Source organism: Cololabis saira, chromosome 3, assembly GCF_033807715.1.
Source record: "Cololabis saira isolate AMF1-May2022 chromosome 3, fColSai1.1, whole genome shotgun sequence".
NCBI lineage: Eukaryota > Metazoa > Chordata > Actinopteri > Beloniformes > Belonidae > Cololabis > Cololabis saira.
The window spans coordinates 50,600,446-50,621,742 of NC_084589.1; the positions used below are offsets into that span (position 1 = coordinate 50,600,446).

The 21,297-nt window shown below is 42.4% G+C and overlaps 1 protein-coding gene across 2 annotated transcripts in view; it reads right to left on the reverse strand.

Annotated features, from left to right (window-relative positions):
- The window catches only part of LOC133440477 (copine-4), a 126,195-nt gene that overhangs the window by 9,574 nt on the left and 95,324 nt on the right, over positions 1-21,297 (reverse strand). Inside the window, exons 11-15 of one of the 2 annotated variants that reach the window (XM_061717731.1) lie at positions 18,047-18,180; positions 16,790-16,844; positions 13,990-14,041; positions 4,926-5,059; positions 542-778 (exon numbers count right to left, since the gene is read on the reverse strand). In XM_061717731.1, coding sequence (XP_061573715.1) covers positions 542-778; positions 4,926-5,059; positions 13,990-14,041; positions 16,790-16,844; positions 18,047-18,180 — 612 coding nt within the window. Of the gene's footprint in view, positions 1-541; positions 779-4,925; positions 5,060-13,989; positions 14,042-16,789; positions 16,845-18,046; positions 18,214-21,297 lie in introns of both variants that reach the window. The other variant, XM_061717730.1, reaches the window with a different exon arrangement.

The window sequence follows — 21,297 nt, forward strand, 5'->3', positions numbered from 1 at the left end:
AGTGTTGTGAGAAGGAATGACGACATAACAAGGGGATGAAAGCGTTGCAGCGGGATTCAAAAAAGAAAAAAAGAAAAGAAATATCGTGGTTTCATACTGTCTGCAGAGAAATAAAAGTTCAAGAAACTGAAATGATTTTTAGTTTTCATACTATCCCAGTTTCTTTTGATTTGGAGTTGTTTACAGCAGCGATCCAACAGTACAAGAACTGCAGGGCAACACTTCAGCTAACCCATCACAGTAACTCATCCACGGTCTCCCTGACAGCCTCTTCGGCTTCAAAGGAATCCATCTCACTAAGTTATACCTACCCCAAGGAAACTGTTACGGTCTGAGGCACATGAGAAACAGTGGAATAGAGAAAACGGAGCCATGTGGACGATTAATCTGGTGGACGCCAGCTGACTCAAGCTCCCCGTTAAAGGATAACGAGCACAGTGATCAGGCAGGAGGAGTTTTTGTTGCGTCCAAGCAACAAAAACTGCTCCAGCTGTGTCAGCCTGGGTCTTTTATGTTCCTCCCCGCCGGCCAGTGAACTCACATGTTTGAAGTTGCGGAAGGGGACGAACTGGACGATGTCCCGAAGGACGGGCTCTCCTTTCGGGGACCGCAGGATCCCGTCGTCGCCGTCCAGCATCTGCATGTCGCTGAAGTCGGCGTTCCCGATCCCGACGATGATGACGGACATGGGGAGGTGGGAGGCCTGGACGATGGCCTCCCTCGTGTCCGCCATGTCGGTGATGACGCCGTCCGTCAGGATCAGCAGGATGAAGTATTGCTGGAAGTACGAATCAAAGAGTCAAGTGGGCGCCATGACGGCAGCTCGTATCAGCAACTGCATGAGAAACAAACGTACCCGTCGATACTATAAAACCCTGTTACATACCCTAACCATAACCCTGTTTTCTGGGAAAGTTTAGATTTAAGACATTTATTAAATCCTGTATGTTCTTAAGTTTTTTTAGACACAAGGTCTAAATTCCTTCACTTCTCCTTCTCCTTTCGGCTTTTCCCTTCAGGGGTCGCCACAGCGAATCAGTTGCGTCCATCTGAGCCTGTCTTATATTCAATTTTTCAATTAAATTTTATTTGTATAGCGTCTAATACAACAAAAGTTGTCTCTAGACGCTTTCCAGAGAACCAGAACCAGAACTTGAGCCCCCGAGCAATTATTACATAAACAATGGCAGGTAAAAACTCCCCTAGTGGGAGAAAAGCCCTAAGCCAAACAGTGGCAAGGAAAACTCCCCTTTAGGAGGGAAGAAACCTTGAGCAGGCATGTGGAAACAGCAGTGGGATGACCGGGGGGGGGCACAGGCCAGCACGCAGCTCCTGAAGCTCCGGCCTGCAAACATGCCCAAAAGAGAAAAAAGGGGGCCAGCACAAGAAACTACAGGAACGGTGGACAAAAATGATGGTTATGAGACAATAATAAATAAAAATGGAAAAGGAGAAGAGAGGAAGAGGAGAGGAGCATCTTCTTCTCTTACCTCAACTTACTTCATGTCCTCTTTCACTACATGCCTGATCCTGTCCAATCTGGTCAGCCCCTTAGAGAACCTCAGCATCTTCATCTCTGCTTCCTCCACCTCTGCCTCCTGTCCTTTCCTCAGTGACACTGTCTCTAGACCAAACAACATCGCTGGTCTCACCACAGTTTTGTACACCTTTCCTTTCATTTTAGCAGAAACTCTTATCACACATCACACCTGACACTTTTCTCCACTCGCTCCATCCTGCCTGCACACGTTTCTTCACCTCTTTTCCACACACTCCATTGCTCTGAACTGTTTAGCCCAAGTGCTTAAAATCATCCACCTTGTATATCTCTTCTCCCTGTAACCTCACTCTTCCACTTGGGTTCTTCTCATTCACACACATATACTCTGTCTTGCTGTGGCTAACCCTCATTCGTCTCATTTCCAGGGCAAACCTCCACCGCTCGAGCTTCTCTTCCACCTGTTCCCCTGCTCTCACTGCAGATATCATCTGCAAACATCATAGTCTATGGTGATTCCTATCTAACCTCGTCTGTCAGCCTGTCCATCACCATCTAAATTCCTTCACTTCCTGTTTGTAATCCCCCATCTTGAATCCCCCTTTTTGAACATGAGTTTCATAATTGTTTCACGTGGTCTTGGAGTATTACTGCTGTTTGAAACAAAGGAGACCTTCTGAGAGAGTCTCATCTAACCTCCACCCCCCAACCCCCCCGTCTTTGCGTTGGCCTTTGATTTTGCCTCCCACCGGGGTCGTACCGGTCAGCCAGACTTACTTCCACAGAAAAGTTTGAAAAAATACTTCAGCTGAGGAAGTTCTGGCAGAACCCTGAGTGCCGATGCAGCTTGCCGACATGAGCCACAAGAGTTTCGATCTGTGGTTGTTTGAGGACAGAACTGCTCTGGTTCCAGTTCACACGTGGTGAGAGGCGTACAAGATGCCACAGCTACCTTACTTAACTTTGTTTATAAGCATCTTGAAGGCAGTAAGAATCATGCTAGGCTACTTTTTGTTGATTTTTTCGTCAGCTTTTAACTTGATCCAGCCTCATGTTTTAGTAGATTCCCCAAGGGTCAATTTTAGGTCCAACTCTTTTTAATCTGTACATGCTGCCCCTTGGGGACGTCATCAGGAGACACGGCATCAGCTTCCATAGTTACGCTGACGATACGCAACTGTACATCGCTGTGTCTCCTGATGACACTGGGCCAATTGATGCCCTTTTTAACTGTATTTTAGACATCAAGTCATGGATGGCAGCAAACTTCCTACAGCTCAACCAGGACAAAACAGAGGTTTTACTCATCGGTCCTGAAGGCCAGAGAGAGAAACTTTTACCAAAGTTACAGGATTTTAAACCCTCAAAATCAGTTAAAAATCTGGGCGTGATTTTTGACTCTGAGCTCACTTTTATTCCTCATATTAAAAACATAACAAAGATCGGTTTTTACCATCTTAAGAATATAGCCAGAGTCCGCCCGTTTCTCTCTCAGGCCAGTACGGAGGTGCTAATGCATGCTTTTATCTCATGTCGTTTAGATTATTGTAACGCCCTGCTTTCTGGTCTTCCCAAAAAGAACATGTATAGCCTACAATTATTACAGAATTCAGCCGCACGCGTGCTGACGAGGACCAGAGGGCGGGAGCACATTACACCTGTTTTAAAATCGCTGCATTGGCTCCCCGTGCGGTTGATTTTAAGGTTATTTTACTAGTTTTTAAGTGTCTTAATGGTCTTGGGCCTTCTTATTTGTCTGCACTACTTTTACCCTATCGACCCTCACGGACCCTGAGGTCCTCCGGTGCTGGCCTTTTAACCATACCAAAAGTTAGAACCAGGACACACGGGGAGGCGGCATTCAGTTTTTATGGTCCCCGATTGTGGAACAGCCTCCCGGAGAACCTCAGGGCCGCAGAGACTGTTGATGTTTTTAAAAAGAGGCTCAAGACCCATCTCTTTAATCAGGCTTTTAACTGACTCATTTAACTCTTTTAAATGTTTTATGCTCACCCTTATTTTTATTGGATCTTACTGCTCTGTTTTATATTTAGTTTATCCTTTTTTTATCATAATTTATTTTCATTGTTTTATCTTAATGTTTTATCTAAATATTTTAGTCATTATTTATGGTCTATTTTATACATTTTACTGTTTTATTCCTTTAGTTTTTAATGTCTTGCTTTTTAGACATACTTTTAGGATTTTACGTTATGTTATACTTTTTAAACTCTATTAGTGTATTTTATCCTGCTTTCTTGTAGCTTTTAGCTCCAGTGTTTCCTCATGGGGAGCCTCCATGCTGGGACGATTTGATTTGATTTAGATAAACTTGTGCATTGCTTTGGCCTGGATGTGTGTCTTTGACAAAAAGATCACAACAAGTAAGAGTGAATGAAACATTGTCTAGTCTTTTATCACATCAAGGCTGTTTTGTCTGCCCTGTTATACATTTTGTACACAAACGACTGCCGTAGCCATCACACCGTATGCAGATGATACTGTTATCGTCGGCTGCTTAGTGATGATGAAGTTAGCCATGGCCAGGTACTTGATGATTTTATAACTTGGTGTGATGAAGCCTTTCTTCAAATTAAAGTTTCTAAAACAAAAGAGGTTTGCATTGATTTTAGACGTAAATCCCCAGTTCCTCATTGTAGTGTTCTTCACCAGCCAGTCGAACTAGTGACCAGTTACAAATATCTCGGCACTATAATCGATAATATGCTCAAATTTATGTGAATTGTAATACGCTTTGCAAGAATGTTTTATAGTGCTTTTATGGAATCTGTTATTTCATTTTGTATCATTTGTTGGTATGGAAATCTTGCCAGCAAGGAAAAAAACTCCCTGGGGAGAATAATTGTGCGTGTTGCTTCTAAAGTTGCTGGGGTGAAGTTCAGCAGTCTGGACCAAATGTTTAATTCTTAGGTGCTTAAGAAAGCAAAGTCCATTCGCAGGGACGATACTCACCCTCTTAACCAAGAATATAAGCTTTTTCCCTCTGGCCTTTGCATAACTGTTCTGCTAGCTACACAAAATAGATACAAATGTTCCTTTGTGCCTCTCTCCATTAAGGCTTTGAATGCTGCAGAGAAGAGGAGGTAACACTGTGGTTTAGAACCTGGTCCATGCTGCCACCTGTGTTGTTGAAATTTACTTAAAATGATTTATGCTGATCGGTAGTCTCCCTTTTTATTGTTTCTCCTTGTGTTCTGTGGGCTGTGAGCTCGGTGCATCTGATGTAGTTTTTCTCTGCTCCATCAGGTATGTTTTTATGTGTGAACGTGGCTGTATGATGAATGTGTGATGAATGTTTATATCTGCTGCAAACATAATCGCCCTTCAAGGGACAAATGAATAAAGTGAAGTGAAGTGAGGTGAAGTGAGGACGTTTGTTGTGAGGGGAATAATGAGGGGTTCTCACCATGGCCTCTTTGGTGTGGACCTCCTGCGAGGCAGTTTTGGCAACCTTCTGGATGATGGGGGCGATGTTGGTGGGGCCGTAGAGCTGCAGCTTGGGAAGGCAGGCCTGGTAGGCCTCCACCACTCCCTGGATACCTGCGCAGTTCAAAGTACGAGAAAAACCCAACACCAGAGTCACCAAGTCAAAAGTGAAAGACGTGAAAGATCCTGCGTGTTCGTTTGTCTGGTGCACCATACGAAACCCAGTGAACAGAATCAAAGTTATTATAAACTTTATTATATTATGCACAATGTTTTCCGGCCGGAGGTAGACTTTTCTCAAACCACAAAGGTAGGAGAGAAAATGCACAAGGTGGTCATGGATCCAGTCGTATTTATACTAAAAAGGGAGGTGTTCTTTATGTGAACCCCATCTGCCAAACATATCACACCTTCAGCCGTATGTCCCTGTTTATTGCTTCCTACTTAAGATGTCAACACAGATAACGGATGAGACCCATCAGTGTTAAAACATGTGTTTCTCTTAATTGTCTTCACCTAGAGAAACACTAATTAACAGCCTAGTCATAAAACAGGGGTTGACCCTACAACTAGGGAAAAACCACCAGTGCTAAATCTTATAGAAAAACCCTTTAAACAATTTCATAAAATCCTAACAGAAGCTAGAAAATGAAAAGCACGCTGTCCTGTTACCTCTCTTTCTAACTAATCTCACGCTACCGTCATGAAAGGACACTGATACGACCTCAGACCATCACAGAACCTGGATCTTTGACTTCCCAATGAAAACAATCCGAATGCTCGTTTTCCTCTTTGGTCCCGAGCACATGGAGACCTCTGGTTCTGGAGAACTCAAAACCCATTTCCACTGTGCAGTGTCCCAATGTTTGCTTCACTAAATACTTACGATTTATGAAAACCGCGTAGTTATGGGTGAGCCCTGAATGCAGGCATTGTGACGTAGAATTGTCAAATTGGTCTGGTCTTACTTTTTAACAACTTGTGCTTTTTATTATTTGACCTCTTTTCATGTCATGTTATTTCATTTTATTTGTTATTTACAGTTTAATTGTGTCTTGCCGCTTTTAATGTGAATGTAAAGCACTTTGAATTATCTTGTGTTGAATTGTGCTATACGAATAAACTTGCCTTGTCTTGCCCTGCCTTTCTTCTTTTCTTTTCCTTTCCTTTCCTTTCCTTTCCTTTCCTTTCCTTTCCTTTCCTTGCCTCGCCTCGCCTTGCCTTGCCTTGCTTTGCCTTGCTCTACCTTGCCTTGCCTTTCATTTCCTTTCCTTTCCTTGCCTTGCTTTGCCTTGCCTTGCTTTGCCTTGTTCTACCTTGCCTTGCCTTTCATTTCCTTTCCTTTCCTTTCCTTTCCCTTCCTTGCCTTGCCTTGGCTTGCCTTGGCTTACCTTGTCTTGCTTTGCTTTGCTCTACCTTGCCTTTCCTTTCCTTGCCTTGCCTTGCTTTGCCTTGCTCTACCTTGCTTTGCCTTGCTCTACCTTGCCTTGCCTTTCTTTTCCTTGCCTTGCCTTGCCATGCTCTACCTTGCCTTGCTTTGCCTTGCCTTGCTTTGCCTTGCTCTACCTTGCCTTGCCTTGCCTTGCCTTGCTTTGCCTTGCTCTACCTTGCCTTGCCTTTCCTTTCCTTTCCTTTCCTTCCCTTGCCTTGCTTTGCCTTGCCTTGCTTTGCCTTGCTCTACCTTGCCTTGCCTTGCTTTGCCTTGCCTTGCTTTGCCTTGCTCTACCTTGCCTTGCCTTGCTTTGCCTTGCCTTGCCTTGCCTTGCTCTACCTTGCCTTTCTTTTCCTTTCCTTGCCTTGCCTTGCTTTGCCTTGCCTTGCCTTGCTTTGCCTTGCTCTACCTTGCCTTGCCTTGCCTTGCTTTGCCTTGCCTTACTTTGCCTTGCCTTGCTTTGCCTTGCCTTGCCTTGCCTTGCCTCACCTAATCCACTTTAGCCACAATTCTGAGAGATTTGTCGTGAGGTAATTTCCCTGTTCCCTGCCCCGTTTGTCCTGGCGTCCCAGCATGCCCGGCGGCAGCTCCGGTGTGATTTACACTGGGAAGGTCACGAGACGAACTCTCAGACTTAATTAAGAGTGTCGGTGCTGATGAGTTTTTTTTTTTTCTCAGCTCATTAACGACCTTCGGCTGCCAAGAAGGTGAAAGAGCTGCGTCCAAATGGGATCTGTCTCTCAGCGAGGGAACAGAAAGACGGGAGGACGCTGTTGTGAAGCAGATGCTCACTAAAGTCTGATTTATATGTTAAAACGCTAGCTAACTGCTGCCACCCTCGTACCACAGCTGGGACGGTGTTCTGGCGTTTAGTCTCCAAACATAACAACAATCACTGAAGTTATTCCAACCGGTTGGACCACTGGGGCGGTTGAAACTACCTCTGAAAATAAGGGTATTGGTTAGTATTTTTATATTTGTCATGAAATTGTGATGAGTACAAACACAACTCTTCTTTGTTGCCCTAAAAGCCCAGGAGATTACGCATATTAGCCTTGCAACTTCCTGTTTTGATTCACTGGACTAGAAAAGATAGATAGATAGATAGATAGATAGATAGATAGATAGATAGATAGATAGATAGATAGATAGATAGATAGATAGATAGATAGATAGATAGATAGATAGATAGATAGATAGATAGATAGATAGATAGATAGATAGATAGATAGATAGATAGATAGATAGATAGATAGATAGATAGATAGATAGATGGAACGACGGACGGACGGACGGACAGACGGACGGACCGATCGATCGATCTGGCACCGAATGATCACATTGATGTGCATTACAGAGGACGGTTGTTTCGCTAATGTGTCCAAAATATAAACGTCTGTTTTACACATTTGTGGCTGCACCTAAAGTCTTATTCCTGCATTTCTTGATTAATTGCCATAAATTAATCAAAAGTAACAAATGTTTCCGATCAGAACTTGGTATAGGCCCGAAACCAGACTCCAGACATCACCATCTGTGTCAGAAAGGAAAAAAAAAACAATACTGGAACATCTTTAATCATTATAAAATATTATCCTGTTCAGGGTCTCTGGAAAACGCCTAGAGACAACTTCTGTTGTAATAGACGCTACATAAATGAAGTTGAATTGAAAATTTAATTGAATTCAAATTAAGATAACACACTTCACAGCTCTCTTAACTGTGTGTTGGAAGTTAAAACAACTACAGCCAAAACAACAGACATCGCAAATGCTTGGAAATACTGCACACGCCTCACGAAGACATGAGTAAAGACAATAATCACAAAAGATGTTGCAAACACCCTGCAGAAACAACAACTGCAAACACTACTCTGTGAAAATGTTGCACATAGGCCTCGAGGCACCGATTAAAAAGCAATAAACCCTTAATATACTGCACCCACCCAGCAGGAGCAGAAGTATTACTGAATACAGAGTTGTAAACTGGTGCAAGGTTAGTTTTCTTCAATTAAACACCAAGAAGACAAAATCAATTATTTTTGATTTTAGAACAAAAGGAGAGACACATCAGCAGACAGTTATCAATGGTGATCCAATTGAATTTGTAAATGAATACAAATATCTAGGGACAGTGATTGACTGGAAACTGTCATGGGACTCTAATACAGATTTCATCTATAAAAAAGGCTTTGCAACGACTAAACTACCTGCGGAAGATAGAGGAACATCACATTAGGATTCTTTTTTACCGTTCATTCATAGAGAGTATTCTCACTTTTTGTTTTATTGCTTGGTTCTTTTCACTGTCGATAGGTAATGAGAACAAACTCAGTAAGATTGTTAACATGTCTTGTAAGATTGTAGGGAGGGATGAGAATCGAGAACTGGTTCTGCTTCAGAACTGGATCCCAGTGTTTAAATTCCTTGGAATCATTTGCAAGTTTTACAAACGATTCCCTTTTCAATTCCAGTCGTTAGTAAGGCAGCAGTCAATAGTAAACATGGTGTACAAAAGCTCGAAAGGTAACATTTCAGTAAAAAAGACGACAACAGGGCAACTTGCAATACTTGCCAAGTAAATATTTTGTTAAAGGGAGGAAATACTACCAACATGCAAAAACATTTGTGTACACAGCAATAACAATCAATGAATGTTGTGTTTTCGATCCGCTCCGGACTAATGTCAGTGGTTCTCAGCCCAGCAGCAACGTTAGCATGTCCTTGGCTAATAAGACTGCAGGTAACTAATTAACGAACGCTGCCTATCATATTAGCGGCATTTGCCTGATTGTTGTCCTTTTTTCCAAATGGGGATCGATAAGGGAATCAATAAAGAACCAAATCGTTAATGTAATGTTATGGTATAGTGTTGTACTATACTGCACTAAATTGTTCTATGTCCAATTGTCTTGTATATTATCATGTTTTTTTGTTTTTGACCATGTATTCTGACTGGCTACGACGGAGTATTAGGGCCAAACAAAGACAAAAAAAAAAGGAAATTACGAGAATAAAGTCATAATGTTGCGAGAATAAAGTCATAATGTTGCGAGAATAGTCGTAATATTATGAGAATAAAGTAATAATATTACGAGAATAAAGTCGTAATATTATGAGAATAAAGTTGTTATTTATGAGAATAAAGTCGTAATATTACGAGAATAAAGTCGTAATATTACGAGAATAAAGTCGTAATTTATGAGAACTCTAGTAAGTGTTTAGTAAAGCCTCTAGTTAGTGTTTAGTAAAGCCTGTAGTTAGTGTTTAGTAAACCACTAGTTAGTGTTTAGTAAACCTCTAGTTAGTGTTTAGTAAACCTCTAGTTAGTGTTTAGTAAACCTCTAGTTAGTGTTTAGTAAACCTCTAGTTAGTGTTTAGTAAACCACTAGTTAGTGTTTAGTAAACCTTTACTTTGGTGGAACCAGAACCAAGATCTGCTCCCTTGTTGAGACTTATCTCAGCTCGGACTCGAACCATCAGTTTCTGGTGGGTTAACGGACATGAGGCCCGGTGAGGAAGATCCAGACGTCCCCAGACGTCCCCCAGACGTCCCCAGACGTCCCCAGACGTTCCCAGACGTCCCCAGACGTCCCCCCAGACGTCCCCCAGACGTTCCCCAGACGGCTCCTGGAGGTCAGGACCCGGACTGGGAGCCATCAGCTGATCAAAGCTGGGCGCTCATCAATCGGATCAATGCGGAGGAGGTGACCGTGTGGATGTGAGGGGACCGGTGACCTTCTCCTCCGAGACCAACCGAGCCGCTTCTTCTTTCTCTGCCCACTAGTTTATTTATTGGGTCAATAAAGCGTTGAGGTGCTTCTGCTCTCGGATGCCTGAAGCCGTTTAAACGCTTAAACATTTATTTAGTCTGTAGACAACTGATTTCTTCAGACACCTTTTCTTCATCTCCAGGATGAAATGATGCAGAACTCAGTTAAACGAAGTAAATCACTGATCCAGTTATATCTACTGTCCAATTTTATCACAAATCCAGACCCTAGTGGTCCCTAGAGGAAGCACTGGACCGGATTCAGACCCTAGTGGTCCGTGAAGGAACCGTAGGACCGAATTCAGACCCTAGTGGTCCGTAGAGGAACCAGATCCAGACCCTAGTGGTCCGTAGAGGAACTGGATTCAGACCCTAGTGGTCGGTAGAGGAACTGAATCCAGACCCTAGTGGTCGGTAGAGGAACTGAATCCAGACCCTAGTGGTCCGTAGAGGAACTGAATCCAGACCCTAGTGGTCCGTAGAGGAACTGGATTCAGACCCTAGTGGTCCGTAGAGGAACTGAATCCAGACCCTAGTGGTCGGTAGAGGAACTGAATCCAGACCCTAGTGGTCCGTAGAGGAACCAGATCCAGACCCTAGTGGTCCGTAGAGGAACTGGATTCAGACCCTAGTGGTCCGTAGAGGAACTGAATCCAGACCCTAGTGGTCCGTAGAGGAACTGAATCCAGACCCTAGTGGTCCGTAGAGGAACCGGATCCAGACCCTAGTGGTCCGTAGAGGAACTGAATCCAGACCCTAGTGGTCCGTAGAGGAACTGCAGGTTTTTTTTTACTTCTGTTTTGATAAAAAGTCTCGGGATGATTAAACTTTTGGACAGTAGCTTAATTCTTAATTCCTAATAAATATCCGTTGATATCACTTTTTGGTTCTCCGTAAAAAGTTTATTAACTGCATTAAAACGAATGTAATAATTCTTGTAACATACACAGTCGTGTAACGGAAGTTGCCGTGCTATTTCAGTGTGTTTTTTGTTTTGTTCCTGCCGTCACTTATGTTAGTTTTACCGTACTTTGGGCCAAATCCACAAAGAACAGATTGCGCCCGCAAATAGCGCTGTGAATTGCGCCGCATTTGCGCCCGCAATTTGCCCCGCTTTAAGGTCCTATTCATAAAAGATTTTGCTCTAATGATATGCCGGCCCAAACACGCCCATGAAGTTTTGCAGTAACTTCATTAACACCGGATCGGGATCAGATCAGGATCTGACGGTAATTCGTGTTCTGTGTTTTGCTACACACACCTACAGGTCAGCTGTTAAACACACACATTCTAGATTTATATGTTTATATGGTGGAATTGTTTGTAATAAAGCAGCCCCTTATGTAGCCTATGGATGAATCCTGAGCTCCGTCCTGTTATTTTTATTTTTAAATCCGAGATAAGTCCACAACCCCACTTGATCTGATTGTCTACAGTCATGTCTGACTGTAGCTTTCACCTTTAATATCATTCAGTATCACACAGGCTTGAATGATATTGAAGAGAGAGAGAAACAGAGAGACGGGGAGTGAGGAGTGAGTTTGCGCGCAGTTAATACACGCTTCGAAAAGACGGTATTTGCTCCACTATTTTTGCGTGTGGCAAATAGCGCTGGCCTTTGTGAATTAGACGTTTTTTGCAATGAGGCTTATTTGCATAGAAAGGGGGCAATTTTGCTCCGAATGTATGAATATTACCTAATTTACATGCATGCAAATGGCACAGGCACACCATGACACTATTTGCTTGGCAGCGCAGTTTGTGGTGCAATTCGCCCTTTGCGGGTGCTTTGTGAATTAGACGCTCTCTTTTTGTCTCCTTTTTGCACCGGTTTAGCGACCGCAAAAGCCGCAAAATCCTTTGGATTTGGCCCTTTGTATTGAAGTCAATGCTATTTTCCTTCATACATCTGGAAAGCCAGTGGAGGTGCTAACCAGATATATATACAAGTATATACATATATATATACACATGTATATGTATATGGTGCTAACCACAGTGTGTGTGTGTGTGTTGTGTCACTCATTGTAGGTAAATTGTTCTGCTCCGTTTTATGATATTAAGTCACATTTTCAGGCTCATACTGTTTAGGCTATATCACTGCCATTATCCATGTAGTCTGCTTTATTTGCTGGTTTTAAGGCAATTTGGTTATTTATTGTGATCGCCATTTTTTTTTGTAATTGTATATTTCTAATTTCATACAGTAAATATATAAAAAGGATGATGTTGCTTAAATGAAGCTTAAAAATATGTCGAGTTGAATTCATTGTGAAAGTTAAAACCACACGATCACCTGTTAAAGTGTCCTGTTAAAATGTATGTACAAATGATTGTAATGATTGATCTTTTGAAATGCACTTTATGTCAAATGTTAAAAAAACAAAGAAAAACAGACTATTTGATATACTGTTTGCAGTTTGTGGATCCTTGGTGTGACGGGTGTACAGAGGTTACATTGTATCACATTATTGATCCGTTGATCCGTTGATCCTGAACTTGAGTGAAAAGACATCTGAAGTGTCTCTGACTGGACTGGATCTGAACCAGCTGGTCAGATGTGTCTGAGGTGGATGCCCCATAACAAGTTTCTATTTTTATTCTGATAGATGGTTTATTTTCTAAGGTTATGATCAATTGTAAGACTAAAATGCTCAGACTTTTAGTCGACTGAAACTTGACCAGAGCTGTGTAGAGTAGCTAAAAATTGTACTCAAGTAAAAGTACTGTTACTTCAGAATAATATGACTCAAGTAGAAGTAAAAAGGAGTCATCCAAATAATTACTTGAGTAAAAGTAAAAAAGTACTTGGTGAAAAAACTACTCAAGTACTGAGTAACTGTTGAGTAACGTCTGATTTATTTTTTTAACACAACCATTCAAACAGAAAAAAGTACAAAATAATCGTCTTCAGGCAAATTAAATCAATAAAATAATAAAATAAATTAAATAATAACAGAATAAAAGAATAAATTAAGCACAAGTAGCAAAAAATTTCCAGCCTTTGTACTTTTCTTTTTTAACCAGGCAGAACTAGAACAAACATGAACTCATAGAAACTCTGTGTGTGTTTGAGTCTGTGTAAATGTGACAAAACATGCAAAAACAAACATGTTTCCCAAAGAATCACCCAGTGATGTCATGAGATTGACGCGTACGCGGATAAAAGGGATAAAAGAAAAGTAACAGCTCAACGTAGCCTAATGTAGCGGAGTAAGAGGAACAGTTTCTTCTTCACAAATCTACTCAAGTAAAAGTAAAAAGTATAGTGATTCAAAACTACTCCTAAAAGTACAACATTTCCCAAAACTTACTCAAGTAAATGTAACGGAGTAAATGTAACTCTCTGAATTTGACACGACTAAACGGAGAATGAACGTGACTAAAACTAATAAAAACTAAAATTATACTGTGGCAGGGCGAGTGCCACTTGGGCCCGACCGAAGGATGGAGAGACACGGCGTTTCGTGCAGACCCTTTATTTCTCACCAAAACACTGCCAACACGTGCACAAGCATCACACAGCTTCTCAGACCTCTTTGCTGCTGTCCAGCTCTGCCTTATAAAGGCAGGCAGGGTGGAGAGCGGCAGCCACTCAGGCGGATGGGACACAGGTGCGCGTGTCCCATCCACCTCTCCACCCTGCCACATATACCTTGACCAAAAGACTAGAATAAAACTAGAATTGAAGAAGGCTGACAGAAACAACACTACAGGTAGTCTGGACTCCCATCCTCCTTGATGGGCGAATCCAACCCCGTCAAACGGATCACATCAAAGACTCCTGACGCCGTCTGTCACATATTCAAGCAGCTTTTTGCTGGATAATGGAAGCTCCTACCTGCACACTCCGGGTTGTCCTCGTTAAAATTCACGGCGAAGTCGTGGGAGACCTGCAGACGAGAGGAACATACAGGACGTCTGTTTTGATCTTCAGGGGGAAAAAGAAAGCAAAATCTTCAACCGTGAAATAAGATGTGATTTTTCATCCCTTTTCATCCCTTTTCATCACTCTTCTCCACCTCCTTCCATTTCCTTTCATGCTGCTTTCACCTCATTGTGGCAAAAGCCAACGCCTGCAGGCCACGAGTGGACTGTGGTTCTGAGACGAAAGGATCGGTCGGTGGTTTTTACACATGTTCCGTCTCATGAGCAGAAAGCTACGGAAGAGTATCAGGGCCAGGCAGGAGGAAAGTAAAAATAATATTTTAGAGGAGGAAGACCCACCAGTCTGGCCCTCGGCAGGAGGGTCCCCCCTTATGATCCAGGTCCTGGTCCAGGTTTCTTCCCTCCTAAAGGGGAGTTTTTCTTGCCACTGTTTGGCTTAAGGTTTTTCTCCCACTAGGGGAGTTTTTACCTGCCATTGTTTATGTAATAATTGCTCAGGGGTTTATGTTCTGGGTCTCTGGAAAGATCCTGGAGACTACTTTTGTTGTATTAGACGCTATATAAAATTGAATTGAATTGAAGATATTTTTCGAGAAAAAAGTCGAAATGTTAAGAATAATGTTGAAGTACAATTTCGAGAAAAAAGTCGAAAAGTCGAGAAAAAAGTCGATATGTCGAGATTAATGTTGAAGTACAATTTCGAGAAAAAAGTCGAAATGTGGAGAATAAAGTCGAAATGTGGAGAAAAAGGTTGAAATGTCGAGAAAAAAGTTGAAATGTCGAGATTAATGTTGAAGTACAATTTCGAGAAAAAAGTCGAAATGTCGAGAAAAAAGTCGAGATGTCAAGAAAAAAGTTGAAATGTCGAGATTAATGTTGAAGTACAATTTTGAAAAAAAAAGTCGAAATGTAGAGAATAAAGTTGAAATGTGGAGAAAAAGGTTGAAATGTCGAGAAAAAAGTTGAAATGTCGAGATTAATGTTGAAGTACAATTTCGAGAAAAAAGTCGAAATATCGCGAAAAAATTCATAATGTCGAGAAAAAAGTTGAAATTTCGACTTTATTCACAAAATTTTGACTTTTTTTTTCAAAATTGTATTCCAACATTAATCTCAACATCTCAACTTTTTTCTCGACATTTCAACTTTTTTCTCGACATTTCGACTTTTTTCTCAAAGTGCACAATAAAATAGGTCAGTGCTGATTGGCCGACACGGGGGGCGTGTCCAGGGAGGAGGAGCTTGAAGCGACAGAAACGAGAAATAAACGATAATAAACGAAAAATGTGTGAAATTCAGATTTTGGTGGAGTTAGAAAATAAAACACATCGGCTGATAGAAATGAAGTCAGAAGAGGAAGAAAACGGTAAGTATTGATCACCATTATTGATGACCTGATCACCATCATTAATGACCTGATCACCATCATTGATGACCTGATCACCATCATTGATGACCTGATCACCATCATTGATGACCTGATCACCATCATTGATGACCTGATCACCATCATTGATGACCTGATCACCATCATTGATGACCTGATCACCATCATTGATGACCTGATCACCATCATTGATGACCTGATCACCATCATTGATGACCTGATCATCATCATTGATGACCTGATCACCATCATTGACGACCTGATCACCATCATTGATGAACTGATCAGGTGTCTTGCTAGTCTGGACCAAATCAGATGTGTGTAAACACAACGCCACAAAGGGAAGGGAATCAGCAACGATCTTAGAAACGTAAACGTTTTTGTACATCAATCCGGACACGTTTTTAAAATCTTCCACTAGGGCGGGGTTCGGCAACCCGCGGCTCCAGAGCCGCATGTGGCTCTTTATCGCCGCCCTAGTGGCTCCTGGAGCTTTTTCAAAAATGTTTGACCTTTTTTCCTTTCCTTTTTAATCTCGACATTTCGACTTTTTTTCTCGAAATTGTACTTCAACATTAAACTTGCCATTTTGACTTTTTTCTCGAAATTTTGACTTTTTTCTTGACATTTCGACTTTTTTTTCGAGACTGTACTTCAAAATTAATCTCGACATTTCGACTTTTTTCTCAACATTTCGACTTTTTCTCTGCATTTCGACTTTTTTCTCAAAATGTTGACTTTTTTCTCGATATTTCGACTTTTTTCTCAACATTTCGACTTTTTTCTCAACATTTCGCATTTCGCCATTTGCCTGAATTCTAAGGCTTATACAAGACTTTTCATTTTTTGCGGCTACAGACATATGTGTTTTTTGTGTTTTTGGTCCAATATGGCTCTAAAACATTTTGGGTTGCCGACCTCTGACCTAGGGAAACGCGGGAATTTAGCACCATGAACGAGGTCCGATGTCTGGACTGCTCGACCTCCGTTTATCCAAATGTTGGATGAATCAGGACTGGGTCACGTGACAGGAAGTGATGTCATCACAGCAGCAGATCCTCATCAGATGGACGAGGTTCCTCCTGCTGAGGTCTCTGTGCTTCTCTGTTCTTGCATTTGTGACGGTAATTAGATTTTGGGGGGGAATACCGGCGTTTTCAGAGCGGCACCTGAGCGGAGGAGTGGAGGTAATCAGAAGCTGTTTTTAGACGCAGCAGTGCATCATGGGAGAGGGAATGAGAAGGCGGAGGGAGGTAGAGCTGAACCGACGGCACCCTGAGGTGACGGGGGCCGCGAGGCGACGGGTCGGGTCGGCACTCGCCAGGAGTGCATGCTGGGAAAGACGCAGAGCCCGGCAGGTAATTACCTTGTAGTCGGGAGGAATCTGAGCTCCGAAGCCGAACGCCGGGAACATTTTGTCACTGAAAGGAAGAAGGAGACAGATCTCAATCAAGAATCTAATTAAAAAACCTTTTGAATAAAAAATCTGCACATTGACCTGTAGTTCCTCTACTGACCACTAGGGTCTGGTGTAGTAGTCCTGGTCTAGACCAACCTGTCGTAGTCCTGGTCCTGGTTCACACTCACCTGTGGTGGTCCTGGTCCTGGTCTAGCCTCCTGAGACCCGGGCTTTTGTTTGATGTGCATTTTTTATGTCTTCTCACTATTTGGGATCAGTAGGACCTAAGTTTTGTTGAAATTAAATTTTTGCTTTCTATGTGCTGTTGAACTATGTCAAATCCAATGGCCTCACATGAGGACAATGGGTTTATTTTTCTCTATTTCCCTTCCTTGGTCCTGCCCTGCGTCCTTGCACATCCTGGTCAGGTTCTAATAATAAAAATATGATACATTTTATTTGCAATACACTCAGCATTTTGAATTAAATAAAGTGCTACAGAGTAAAAACATGGGTATTAGGTTATATCTCTATATCATTTATATTTTTATATCATTTTCAATTATTTTCTTTCCAATTACAAGGAAATAAAAACTTGCTCCAATGGCACATTATTCTACTTATTTCTAGTGAAAATGAGCTTTAAACAAATGGAAATCTAAAAACAAGTATTTTAAGTGTAATGACTTATTTTGACTAGAAATTGGACATTTGGTCAAGAAATAAAGACAAATGTTCTTGGAAAGAATTTACGTGTTTGCAGTGAAGATAGACCTGACGTTCTCAAACGAGTACTTCATGTTAACAGACGTTGTAGCTTGCTAATATTACTCAAATATATCAAAAAAGCCTGCCATGTGAAGCTGCAGACGTTATTGTGCATAAATATACTAGTTTCAATCATAAAATTAGGTTAGGATTTTTACCTTGTCCATATTTCTGTCGGGAGCTCCATAGAAGACTTTTATTGAGATCCCAGCCATCTTGTTTTTTCCCAAATGAGTGTAATTTCATTATGAGACCACTAGATGGTGCAGGCGGGGGTCCCGGATGAGGACAATGGGTCAATGTTCGTACAAATGAAGTATCATGCGCAGAACAGCAGAAATGTAATGTCCTCATATGAGAACGGAGGGTCTCAGGAGGCTAGACCCACCTGTCCTGGTCCTGGTCCTAGTCCTAGTCCTAGTCCTAGTCCTGGTCCTGGTCATGGTCTACACCCACCTGTCGTAGTCCTGGCAGATCTCCCCCACGGCCACCAGGGCCTTCAGGTACTCGTTGGGCTGGTAGGGGTGGATGTAGTGCAGCGAGCAGCTGTTCCGGGGGTCTCCGTTGGACGCCGTGAAGTCGATGGCCACCTGCAGAGACCAAGACCAGGTTCTGAACCGGACCTGAACACAAAGACCAGCTGGACGGTTTAAACACAGCATCTCCATCAGGTTCAGGTCTGGACCCTCAGGTCCTTCAGGTCCAGCAGGTTCAGGTCTGGACCCTCAGGTCCCCACATCTCCCTGAAAGTCCACCAGGATCAGTCTGGACCCTCAAGTCCACCACAGCATCTCCAGCAGGTTCAGGTCTGGACCTTCAGGTTCAGGTCCGGACCTTCAGGACCTTCAGGTCCTTCAGGTCCTTCAGGCCCAGCAGATTCAGGTCTGGACCCTGTACCCCCCCGCGTAAACACCGTTAAAGGTCTGATCTCAGGTTCTTCCACCCCGTCTCACTGAACCACCTCAGTTTTATTTATTTTCTTCTCTAATCAGCAAATTATTCACACATGATGTAACCGTGAGATAATCCCCCCGGGTTATTTCACTGCGTCTCCTTCTGTCTGGTGTTTGATAAACTCTCCTCCTGTCGTCTGACCGACTCTCAGCTGCAGAATAACAGTCGCGAGGCGTTCAGGGACCGAAGCGCTGCAGCTCCGTTTCATGTTAACACGCGTTAACCCAGTGAGGGATTCACCCCGACACCCTCCTCGGCTTTAGAAAAGATTTAATAGGGATTTTAAAAAAGCTTTTTATTCTTGTCTTTCTTTGAACCACTGTGTTTCCATTGCTACTTCAGGACCGGACCAGATCTGGAACCAGTTCTGGAACCAGTTCTAGACCTTGGAGGCCGTCTTGGAACCAGCTCTCAAAATGAGCAGCAACTCTTTCCTGGGTCTCGAGTTAAAACCTGGACTTCAGCGTTGGACGACATGCGACCAGGCTGACTTTTATATTCAGGTCGCATATCAGGTTATGTATCCATGAAATTCAATAGGATGGGTGTTTGTGGAGCAAAGATCTCTACTTTGTCAACAAATATGTGAGAAAATCCTTGAAATGAAAAACAACAACAGTGTTGATCAAAGAAAGATTGTAAAAGATTTTCATATTTTTTTCATTTGCTGTATAGAATATAATCAAAACAGTGAAAATGTGAATTTAATTAACTAAGGAGTACCACAAGGCGCTGTATGAGGACTTCTACTTAACTTCACATGTTCCCATTCAGAGTCATGATGTGACCATAAAACTACAAATAACGGCCTAAACACAAACAAATAACCTGAAACGAATTGAAAAGTATGCCTATAAATTTTATTTTAGAGGGACCTCACTGATGATGTGTTACGAACTTGAGCGGCTCGTGCATCAAAGAGAACAGCATTCAGTACCATGGACAGCAACACGGCTTCTCACAAGAAATATGATGTTGTAACAGTAGCAGTAGTAGTAGTAGTAGTAGTAGTAGCAGTAGTAGTGACAGTAGTAGTAGCAGTAGCAGTAGCAGTAGTATCAGCAGTAGTAGTAGTAGTAGCAGTAGTAGCAGCAGTAGCAGTAGCAATAGTAGTAGTAGTAATAGTAGCAGTAGCAGTAACAGTAGAAGTAGTAGTAATAGTAGTAGCAGTAGCAGTAGTAGCAGCAGTAGCAGTAGTAGCAGCAGTAACAGTAGCAATAGTAGTAGTAGTAGTAGTAGTAGCAGTAGCAGTAGCAGCAGTAGTAGTAGCAGTAGTAGCAGTAGTAGTAGTAGTAGTAGCAGTAGTACTAGCAGCAGTAGCAGCAGTAGCAGTAGCAGCACTAGCAGTAGTAGTAGCAGCAGCAGTAGAAGCAGTAGTAGTAGTAGCAGTAGTAGCAGTAGTAGCTGCTGTAGTAGTAGTAGCAGTAGCAGTAGTAGCAGTAGCAGTAGTAGTAGCAGTAGCAGCAGTAGCAGTAGTAGTAGCAGTAGTAGTAGCAGCAGCAGTAGCAGCAGCAGTAGTAGTAGTAGCAGTAGTAGCCGTAGTAGCTGTAGTAGTAGTAGCAGTAGCAGTATTAGCAGTAGCAGTAGCAGTAGTAGCAGTAGCAGTAGTAGCAGTAGTAGCCGTAGTAGCTGTAGTAGTAGTAGTAGCAGTAGCAGTACTAGCAGTAGTAGCAGTAGTAGAAGTACCAGTAGCAGTAGCAGCAGTAGTAGTAGCAGTAGTAGCAGTAGCAGTAGCAGTAGCAGTAGGAGTAGTAGCAGCAGTAGTAGCAGTAGCAGTAGTAGTAGTAGTAGTAGCAGTAGCAGTAGTAGTAGTAGTAGTAGCAGTAGCAGTAGCAGCAGTAGTAGCAGTAGTAGCAGTAGCAGTAGTAGCAGCAGTAGCAGTAGCAGTAGCAGTAGTAGTAGTAGTAGCAGTAGCAGTAGTAGCAGTAGCAGTAGTAGCAGTAGTAGCAGTAGCAGCAGTAGTAGTAGCAGTAGTAGCAGTAGCAGTAGTAGCAGTAGCAGTAGCAGCAGTAGTAGCAGTAGCAGTAGCAGTAGTAGTAGTAGTAGCAGTAGCAGTAGTAGCAGTAGCAGTAGCAGTAGCAGTAGAAGTAGTAACAGTAGCAGTAGTAGCAGCAGTAACTGTAGCAGTAGTAGTAGTAGTAGTAGCATTAGTAGCAGAAGTAGTAGTAGCAGTAGCAGTAGCAGCAGTAGCAGTAGTAGTAGCAGCAGCAGCAGTAGTAACAGTAGTAGTAGCAGTAGTAGTAGCAGGAGTAGTAGTAGTAGTAGCAGCAGTAGCAGTAGTAGCTGTAGTAGTAGTAGTAGTAGTAGTAGTAGCAGTAGCAGTAGTAGTAGTAGCAGTAACAATAGCAGTAGCAGTAGTAGCAGTAGTAGCAGTAGCAGTAGCAGTAGGAGTAGTAGCAGTACCAGTAGCAGTAGCAGCAGTAGTAGTAGTAGTAGCAGTAGTAGCAGTAGCAGTAGTAGCAGTAGCAGTAGCAGTAGGAGTAGTACCAGTACCAGTACCAGTAGCAGTAGCAGCAGTAGTAGTAGCAGTAGTAGCAGTAGCAGTAGTAGCAGTAGTAGCAGTACCAGCATTATCAGTAATAGTAGTAGCAGTAGCAGTAGTAGTAGCAGTAGCAGCAGTACCAGCATTATCAGTAATAGTAGTAGCAGTAGCAGTAGTAGTAGCAGTAGTAGCAGTATTAGTGGTAACAGTAGCAGTAGCAGTAGCAGTAGTAGTAGTAGTAGCAGTAGCAGTAGCAGCATTAGCAGTAATA